The 10,477-nt window shown below is 31.1% G+C and overlaps 1 protein-coding gene across 1 annotated transcript in view; it reads left to right on the top strand.

Moving 5' to 3' along the window:
- The first annotated feature begins 734 nt into the window (after nt 1–734).
- The window catches only part of LOC139779760 (uncharacterized), a 152,796-nt gene continuing 143,053 nt past the window's right edge, over nt 735–10,477 (top strand). Inside the window, exons 1-4 of the mRNA XM_071718236.1 lie at nt 735–1,111; nt 1,370–1,516; nt 1,620–1,778; nt 3,692–3,814. Coding sequence (XP_071574337.1) covers nt 1,654–1,778; nt 3,692–3,814 — 248 coding nt within the window. The 5' untranslated portion in view covers nt 735–1,111; nt 1,370–1,516; nt 1,620–1,653. The remainder of the gene's footprint in view (nt 1,112–1,369; nt 1,517–1,619; nt 1,779–3,691; nt 3,815–10,477) is intronic.

Here is a 10,477-nt window from a genome sequence, read left to right on the forward strand (position 1 = left end):
TACGACTGATTGTAGACCGGGCCTAAGAATCGAGCAACACGATTGGTCGAAACCTTACTGTTACGTTCTACGAAAAGTGTGTGTGCCCTGCTTTACGGTCGAAGAATAATGAACTGTAGACCCGATCTACAATGAGTGTTGTAAGGCCCGGTCTACAATGGATGTCGTAACTGTCGTAAGTCGTGAGTCGTAAGAAATTAACCAATCATTAGTTGATTATTCTCCTCAAATTCGTCTGATTGGTCAATTTCTTACGACTCACGACTTACGACAGTTACGACATCCATTGTAGACCGGGCCTAAACGACTCACGACTTACGACAGTTACGACATCCATTGTAGACCGGGCCTAAGTCGTAAGTCGTAAGAATTGACCAATCACAGTCCATTATTCTCCTTGCGGTCGAAGAATAATGAACTGTGATTGGCCAATTCTTACGACTTACGACTTAAAACATCTATTGTAGATCGGGTCTGAGATGGGTCTACAATGCGAGTCGCAAAGTCGTGAGTCGCAAGAATTGACCAATCACAGTCGATTATTCTCCTCAAATTCGACTGTGATTGGTCAATTCTTGCGACTCACGACTTTGCGAATCGCATTGTAGACCCAGCATGATTGGCCAATTCTTACGACTTACGACTTACATCACCCATTGTAGACCGGCCCTAAGCATCTGTGCCTATGCCTATTGTATGTATGTATATGTACATACATAGACCCGGACTTATAACGTTTTTCACTGGCAGAACTGGTGCGCACTCAGTGCACATTAAAGCCGTTGTACACTGATTTAATCTTTAATATTTAAAGTAAAATGCAAATATTTCGACTGATAAAATACCCAGTACATATTTTGCCAAATAGTGCAATAAAGAATATTGACGATTTCATGATTTAACCCGTTTATATTAAACATACACTTTACGTTGGTTTGTGTACGACGGCTTTAATGTGCACTGAATGCGCACCAGCTCTGCCAGTGAAAAACGCTATTAGCGTTGATTCTTTGTCCATCTAAAGTTTGACAAAAATAAAGATAATAAGGAAGGACCGTAAAGAGAGTGGAATTGCTGTTGTGGAATTTGTTAAAAATGTCTTAATAACGAGGTAACAAAAAACTTATGTTTTACACTGAATATCGATACAATGTGTAGACGTTAACTGTCTCGATTCGTTTATGGATCTCTACACTTCTTTTAGCTGTGCTATATTGTGTTATCTTACAATATTGTTTTACTGTGATTTGATTTTATTGTGATGAGATATATTGTATATAAAAGATAGGAAAAATTATATAAAAATAATAATATATAAACGCAGGAAAATTAGAGGTTGAAGGGTTTTGTATCAAAATTTTTATTGCAGACTGGAGATGTCCAATTAACGAAAAGAGATAATAAATTTTTGAAGAGAGAAATTCTGAAGAAAGTGCAACTTGGAAGAAACAGACGTGGGTCATGAAAGTGACAAACATCACCGTAAAGCAGCCGAATCGAATCAATGTGATAGATGGTGTGGTTAATAGTATAGTGCTTCTGGATGTGTTCCACGTCGCATTAAGGTTATGTCACATGCGATGGACTGACAGCATCGTTTTTTATTTTGGCCGTTTTAGAACACGAGAACGCGCCCAACGGGAAATTTATAATATGCTACAACCATTTCTTGAAGAGGAGGATGCTTGGTGTTACTGGGTTGTCTCAGTTGGTGCCCTGCTATCATTTCTCAGCCTTGTCGCTGCCTGTATCTGCAGTTGTCGACGAAATGAGAATAAGTGAGTATACCAACGATTTGTTATTAACCATGATTTATAGTAATAAATTGATTTCTAGTAATTTAAGTGGTAATTATGAAGGAGAGGAGCTTTCTCACCAATTTGGCTAAAACTTCACAATTTACTATTTTGGTGCGTAAAACATGAATTATCTATAAGTTAAAATTGTCGCTCTCAATTAGGAAAAGTTATTAAGTACTAAAGTTGACAGTTGCGTGATTAGGATGTCTGTCATTTATTATACTTTGTATTTATAGACTTTTCAATATGCCAATTATTTTCTGCTTTAAAAAAAGTATAATAACTCTATTTTTATTATCTTTTTTATTAACCATTTAATTCAATATATTATGGCATATTTGGTACAACAAAACTGTATATTTTCCAACCAAAATAATAATTTATGTTTTTTGTTAAAGCAGAGAATAGTTAGCCCAACTATTCTCTGCTTTAACAAAAAACATAAATTATTTAAAAAAAGATAATAGAAATAGAGTTATTATGCTTTTTTAAAAGCAGAAAATAAGGTAATTATGAAGGAGAGGGGCTTTCCTCACCGATTTGACTGAAACTTCACAATTTTGTGTATTTTGATGCGTAAAACATGAATCTATAAGTTAAAATTGTCGCTCTCAATTAGGAAAAAAGTTATTAAGTACTAAAGTTGACAGTTGCGTAATTAGGATGTCTGTCATTTATTATACTTTGTATTTATATATGGACTTTTCAATATGCCAATTATTTTCTGCTTTAAAAAAAGCATAATAACTCTATTTTTATTATCTTTTTTAACCTTTAATTCAATATATTATTATATATTATATATTTGGTACAACAAAACTGTACATTTTCCAAACATGCCAATTATTTTCTGCTTTTAAAAAAGCATAATAACTCTATTTTTATTATCTTTTTTAACCTTTAATTCAATATATTATTATATATTATATATTTGGTACAACAAAACTGTACATTTTCCAAACAAAAAACATAAATTATTTAAAAAAAGATAATAGAAATAGAGTTATTATGCTTTTTTAAAAGCAGAAAATAATTGGCATATTAAAAACTCTAGAAATACAAAGTATAATAAATGACAGACATCCTAATCATGCAACTGTCAACTTTAGTAGGTACTTAATAACTTTTTTCCTAATAGAGAGCGACAATTTTAACTTATAGATACATGTTTTACGTACAAAAATACACAAAATTGTAAAGTTTCAGTCAAATCGATAAGGAAGCTCCTCTCCTTCATAATTACCGCCAATTATATTTTCTGCTTTAAAAAAACCATAATAACTCTATGCAACTGTCAACTTTAGTACTTAATAACTTTTTTCTTAGTTGAGAGCGACAATTTTAACTTATAGATTCATGTTTTATCCACCAAAATACATAAAATTGTAAAGTTTCAGCCAAATTAGTGAGAAAGCCTCTCTCTTTCATAATTACCAAATTATCTTTTAACATAATAAATTAAGAAAGACTATTTTTATAATCGATAACGTTTGGCTAGTGTCGTGACAATTGGACCATTGGTTTTGGTTGGATTAATCGTCAAGACTTTTTCGACCATGGGTTTTGGTTGTTTCTAAATTGATATAATCTTTGATACTTACATATAAGCATCTCATTTTTTATAAATTAAATTATTAAATTTAATAACACTGGTAATATTTTTCGCCATAAATTTAATAATTTAATCATCAATTATTGGCGAAACAAATATATATACATTTCTGTTATAATAAATTAACATATTTTTATTTAGTTGGTGGTAATTTATAGATTTCTTTTGACATAAATCACACAGTTTTTGAAATTATTTTCTTTGGAACATAATTTATTATATATAAATTAATTTATAATCTCATGTTTATTACACAATTATAATTATATTGTTCATACAGGAACGAATTTCTGGGGCTTGCTGGTATGGTAACATTAAATAATTCCGAAACAGACAATTTCAACAGAATTCTGACATTGGATATATCCCAGGTTGTTAAGCAGGATGTCAACGATGGAAAAAGGTTTTTACTTTAAAAATAAATTAGTTGCATGTAGTTTTTATTAACATATACATTTTTTATATGAAATAATTATAACTTTAAATAATATCTATGTGTTATGAATTACAACAAAACATAGATTAAGACTATTTGCTGCAACAATTTTATTTTGATAAAGTGTAATTAATATTGCATTCTTGCCAGGCTGTAAATATCACAACTATTTGTACATTATTAACTAACTGTCACTCAAATCCTCTACATATTTATGTGTACTTGTTATAATTTGTTGGAAGTACTATTGTGGGAAATTTGTGGGAAGTACTATTACACATTATTTTATTACTTATTAATAATAGAACATTAATATGGCAATAAAGTATTAGTAATTTAACTTAAGGTAGTTAGTCCGTGACCATACTATCAAAAAGTTAATGATAAACAAATGACTTATAGTATTTGGCTGGGATTGTCCGCGTTATGCATGTGGTGTAAGAATCTCATATGTACATGTATATAGACACCAATGTGTGCTCTTAGATTAGGTTCACTTCAAATCTAACTTCAAAGGTTAGCTGTCATATGCGTCCACCGCTAGTATAAAAAATTCTGTACTTTAAGTATCAAATACTTCGAAACTAAACGGTCAAAGGTCTTGTATTTTTGTAAGTATATTTTTACAAGTCTCTTCTATTGTCTTCTTGTTTTTCATTAACTTTTTGATAGTATGGTCACGGACTAACTACCTTAAGTTAAATTACTAATATTGTGACTCATGTACATAGATGCAATCTATACAATATATAAATTGCATCTATGCACACATGTTAATATTATAAAAAATTTGACTTACACTACTAAGGCTTTTACCCCTCTATATATATGTTTACCAGCACACGCTACTACAACCCACTGAAAGAAACAAGTGAGGTATATTAATATAAGCCTCTATACTTGAGTACAGTAAGAAGCAACATAGTTACAACCAAGTCAGTATGTTTGAGGCAGTTCAACTGAGCAGTCCCGGGAAAAAATGATTAGATATAATCATATATACCCAGTAAACAATTTGTCAGCAAATTGTAACCAATTTGACACCAAATACGCGCAAAACTTGTCGACAAATCCGGTGCGACCTGTGTCTGCAATACGCTTGTGTTTTGCTAGCAAAGCTTGTGTACATGACTTGACACCAAATTGACGCCAAATATCGAGCAAAACAGGGCAGCAAAAGTTCAACGGCAAATTTGCGCCATATTGTAAACAAGGCTTGCCAACAAAAGCTCGACAGCAAATTTGTGCCAAATTGCGAGCAAACCTTGACGAAAAAACTTGACGCCAAATTGACACCAAATACCGAGCAAAGCTTGCCAGCAATCTAACAGCAAATTGTTGACAAATTGCTATCAAAGTTTGTTGACAAAACCCGACGCCAAATTGATATCAAATATCAAACAAGATTTGAGAACAATACTTAACAGCAAATTGGCACCAAATACAGAGCAAATCTTGATGACACAGCTTGACGCCAAATTGCAGCAAGCCTTGTTACGTAGCCATTAATAAATACTAAAATATATTTTTTTTAGGAAAAATTAAAAGCATTAAATTATAAAAAACATATAATTTTTTATTGATTTACAATAAATTATTTTATACATATGTTAAAAGAAATCTTTATATTTATAAAACATTATAAGACATTTATAAAATCTAACGGTGGCAATAAAATAATTAATTATATATTAATTACAGTAAATGTTATACAATGTGAATTTACTGACATATGCAAACATTTAACTTTGTCAACAGCACATACAATATTTGTAAACACTCGAGAATCTTATATAATGCCTGGAACACATACTCCGTGCGCAGATAATGCATTGGCCGGCATAAGAAGGATTTATAGAATCTTACTGAAAACACGAGTATAATTTCTATGAAAATGCATCTAAAACAATATTCTTATAAGCCTAATACTACTAACTTTCCTTTCTTTAATCATACAATAATAACTACCGTGCATATTTAAACAACTAGTTCAAACTTGAAACACGATTTATTATTTGCAAGAATGCAAAATTGAAATAAACAAATGTTCACAATGTGCATAGTTCGTCGATTACGATGGAATAATGCAGTACTGTTGTCAGAAAGAAATAACAAAAGAATAATATACATCATTTAGGTGCAAGCAACCGAAGTGAATTTTGTAGTGTTTGATGTAATAGAAATTAATATACAGCAGAAAAAAACTGTTCAAACAAAACTTTTAAACCGTTCAAACAAAACTTTTAAACTATTCAAACAAAACTTTAAACTTTTACAGATAAAAAAATACACGATATTTCATCAACAGTTCCAAGATTATTTTGAGAAATATTTTAATCAAAGAAAGAATATGTAAAATTTTTAATATTGCAAGAATATGATAGTTATAAAACTAAAGCATTTTCCTTGTATTTTAAATTGTTTTAAATTGTTTCTATTTCAAACTAATATTACAATTTTGCCTTAATCAGATTCAAACGGCAAGTAGAATGAAACATTTTATTACATAATATTACATATTCTTTATACTCTTATAACTCTTCTTTAAGACTATAAGAGTATAACTCTTTATACTCTTATAACTCTTCTTTATAACTCTTGTTTTCACGAAACATTTCGAATATTTTTTATTCTCATCACTATTCTCGCAGTTTTCAGAATTATCATCGTTGTCATCTGAATGAGCCTCGTTACTGTTGCCGGTGTGTCTGTTAATGTTAAATATATCTCTATAATTATCGTTATTTTCGAAATCAAAGTGTTCAGAGTACTCAAAATGATCAGAATTATTAGAAAATTCAGAATGGTGAGGAAGTTCAGAATGATGAAAAAGTTAAGAATAATGAGAAAGTTCAGATTCTTTTTGATTATGAAGAAAATCTGGTATTACGGAACTTTGGCTTTTAACGGAAGCATGTGCTTGCTGAATATGCGACTGATCGAATTCAATTAAAGAATCTGTTGAATTGAGTTCTTCTACAACTTCACCATTCACTTTCTGCCTTTTAACTTTCTTAGAAAGCTTATGAAACGGTGTTTTTTGGCATGTTCTAAAATAAACTGCAAATAAATTTAAATGTTATGTTTACATAAAATACATAGATTTCAAAATATATACTATCTTTACTCTTTAAAAACATTTATTTTTTCAGATTTTCTACTGCACAATCACTATAACAAATGGAATGTTAATGGAAAAAAATATAACTAAATTAATTAAACTAACAGTACAAAATAAACGATAGGTTGGAAGGCTGGCTGATTTTCTCGAGTTATAAAAAGGTCATCAATTTAAATTTAAAAACAAAATCTCGTTTAATTAAACAAATTTTAAATACAATTAACGTTTTACGTTTCGACTTTATATACTTAGTCTTCTTCAGAAACCTGATACATAAGAGATAATACATAAAAAATAATTAAAAAATAAAAAGAAATAAAATTGCTACAGATAAAAAGGATAGAGAACAAAGCCGCATACTTTGGACTGACTTGCCAGAAATGTAGCTAAGATCTACACTATGACATAGTATATACCTTAGCCACAATTAATGTATATACGAGTTGTCAAAAATAGAATGAAAAATAAGTCAAGTAATAAAATTGTTACTATTATCTATACTGTTATTATTATCAAACGATATTATTTATTATTTGACAGTGTAAAATTGTAATGCATATATTAAAATTACATTAGGGCTAGAATATAAACCAGACCAACAAGAATGAGAGCAATTCCAAGATCTCAAGACGAGAATTAACCAGATCTTACAGGGCGGAATTAAGGAGTCTGGATTACTGATTGAAATCAAAGTAAGAAAAGAAAAGAAAAGAAAAGAGAGGGGGGCCTCTGCATTTGTCTACGAGATCAATTCTAGGGCTAGAATATAAACCAGAGCCACAAGAATGAGAGCAATTCCAAGATCTTAAGACGAGAATTAACCTTGCAGAGCCCCTTGTACTACTACGATCAATGTCGATCTTCCAATATGGCGTCCCAAATGAGAATATCGGAAGGGCCCTGCTCGCTGGACCGGACTCATCGCCTCAATCCTCCCTCAAGCTCTCCTTTTCCTGGCGGTGAGCTTTCCTTGGGAAGTCGAATCTCGCTCGGTTGGTCTCCAGAATACGTGCCGCTTAGCTCAATCAGTTACGAAAGAAGGAAAACGTACTCGTCTCGTCCGAAGAAACGCAGCAAGAGCGGCCATGACACTGAACAAGAGCGAGGAAGGAGGTGGGGGCGCTTTGAAAGTGGCGACTCACGTGTCGCGCCATCTGAATGAAACGATCGGGCATTTGCAAAACGCGAAGGAATTCGAGCGCAATATCTGAACACACACATACATATATAATATATGTATCAGCTTTATATAGATACGTGACGCGGAAATTTGCCACAAAACGGCATTTATAGAGCAAAACGACAATAGAAAAATAATAAAACACTCTTATAATGAAATAATTAATATAAAATAATATTTGAAGTAAATATTATATTAATATTAAATAAATGTTAAGTAAATGTTTCTTTAAATCATTATTGCAAATAAATAGTTAATGTAAAATAAATATTACATTACTGTCGAATAAATGTTAAATAAACGTTGTTTCAAATCATTATTGCAAATGAATAATTAATGTGAAATAAATATGAAATTAATGTCGAATAAATGTTACATAAACGTTTTTTTCAAATTATTACAGTAAATAAATAATTAATGTAAAATATATAAATATTAAAATAATGTTAAATAAAATAATGTACATCGATGTAGTAACTTCGTCGTAAAAGTGCGTTTACATGGCATTTAACGTCAGTAGTTATAACATCGATTGTTATAACTTCGGCGTAAATCGGACCGTATAAACGTAGTCATTATTTTCAAACTCGAAAAATTTTCGCATACGTAAATATTAACGCTGTATGATCACTGATTGGTATATAATTTGAGGTCTAATAAAAGATATAGACTAATCAGTGATTGCGCAGTTATTTTCGTATGCAAAAATTTTTTTGTACAAGTTTGAGAATTAACATATTGCACACAAGGCTGTGACAAGCTTGTCGCATGGTGGAAATTCGCATAACAACCATGTCAATGACTACGTTTACACGGCACCGTTAATCGGGTTTTATAACATCGGTAGTTCTTAAGCCTTGTGTACACGATAGAAATCGGTCCGAGTTTCGGTTTAAGCCAATGAAACTGCTGCTTTTCTGTAAGAGCTGCAAGTTGATTGGCTTAAACCGAAACTCGGACCGATTTCTAGTGTCGTGTACACAAGGCTTTAGGCCGGTCAATCACAGCTATTCCATTCTTCTGAAGAATGATTACGATTGGTCTTCCTGACAACTACCGATGTTATAAAACCCGATTAACGGTGTCATGTAAACGTAGTCAATGTGCTGTTTTTCTATAAGAGCTAGAAGAAAAAGATTGTGCTTGCTTTCTGTATAGATCAGATGGAAAGAATATCCACATAAAATTTGTCATATAGGACTGAAGAGACTATTGGCGTTTTCGACTGAAGCAGGGTTAACCCATTTCAGGTTCTTTTCTTTTATAACTGACCAATCACGGTTATTCCATTCTTTAGAAGAATAACTGTGATTGTTCAATCCTTGAAGAAAATAACCTGAGTTGGGTTAACCTCGCTCCAGTCGAAAACGCTATATGTCATTTTTGCATTCATTGCAATATTTGTAACATTTTTAGTAACATCTTTGTAATTAATAATTTTATTTACTTTATATTACATTTTATAATAATATATGTCATAAATGTAAAGATTTTTAATATATGTATAAAATGATTTATTTTAAATTAATAAAAAAATTATATTTATTTAATATGCCTTTTAAAAAAATATTTTTCAAAAAGTATTTTGTTATTTATAAATGGTTAGATAACTACAAGATTTGTTGATTTTTGTTGATAATTTGTTGTCAGGCAGTATTATCACGATTTGCTCTGTATTTGGCACCAATTTGCAGTTAAATATTGTCCCTAAACATCGCTTGGTATTTGGCGTCAATTTGTTCTCAAGCTTTGTCACCAAAATTTGCTCAATATTTGGCATTAATTTGGTGTTAGGTTTTGTCAACTAATTTTAGCGGCAATTTGATGCCAATTTGTTATCAGGTACTACTAAGTTTTGCTCGATAGGGGAGACCGGGGCTAAAAGGTCAGTTTTTTTTCGGTGCCGATTTTTAACAAAAAAATAAATAATTTTAGTTAAAAGTGGTATACCACTGTAAAGAGTGAACCTTTAGCTACAAAATTTATATAGGAAATTTTTATCTACATCGCTTTGTTTAACCGGTATAGAGCAAAAACGACAACGGTGGAAAAATTGAAATCTCAAAAATGCCGGGGTTTAAGCGTCCCCCCCCCCCCCCCCGGGGCTAATCAGTCACACTGCATTTTCAATACATATACGTACATCTAATCCGGAGAAATAATAGGATACATTTTAATAATTGTTTTTTAAGAGAAAAATATAAAAATTTATTTAAAATTTTTATGCGAAACATTATTAAAAAATAATTGTTTTACCTATTCCATAAAACAATTTAGGCACGTGAATACAGAGGTTAACCAAATCGTAAACTCCCCAACGGCACGTCAT

The sequence above is a fragment of the Temnothorax nylanderi genome, unplaced genomic scaffold (assembly GCF_030848795.1).
Source record: "Temnothorax nylanderi isolate EJ_2023f unplaced genomic scaffold, tnyl_v1.0 TNYL_tig0240_pilon, whole genome shotgun sequence".
In the NCBI taxonomy this organism is placed as follows: domain Eukaryota; kingdom Metazoa; phylum Arthropoda; class Insecta; order Hymenoptera; family Formicidae; genus Temnothorax; species Temnothorax nylanderi.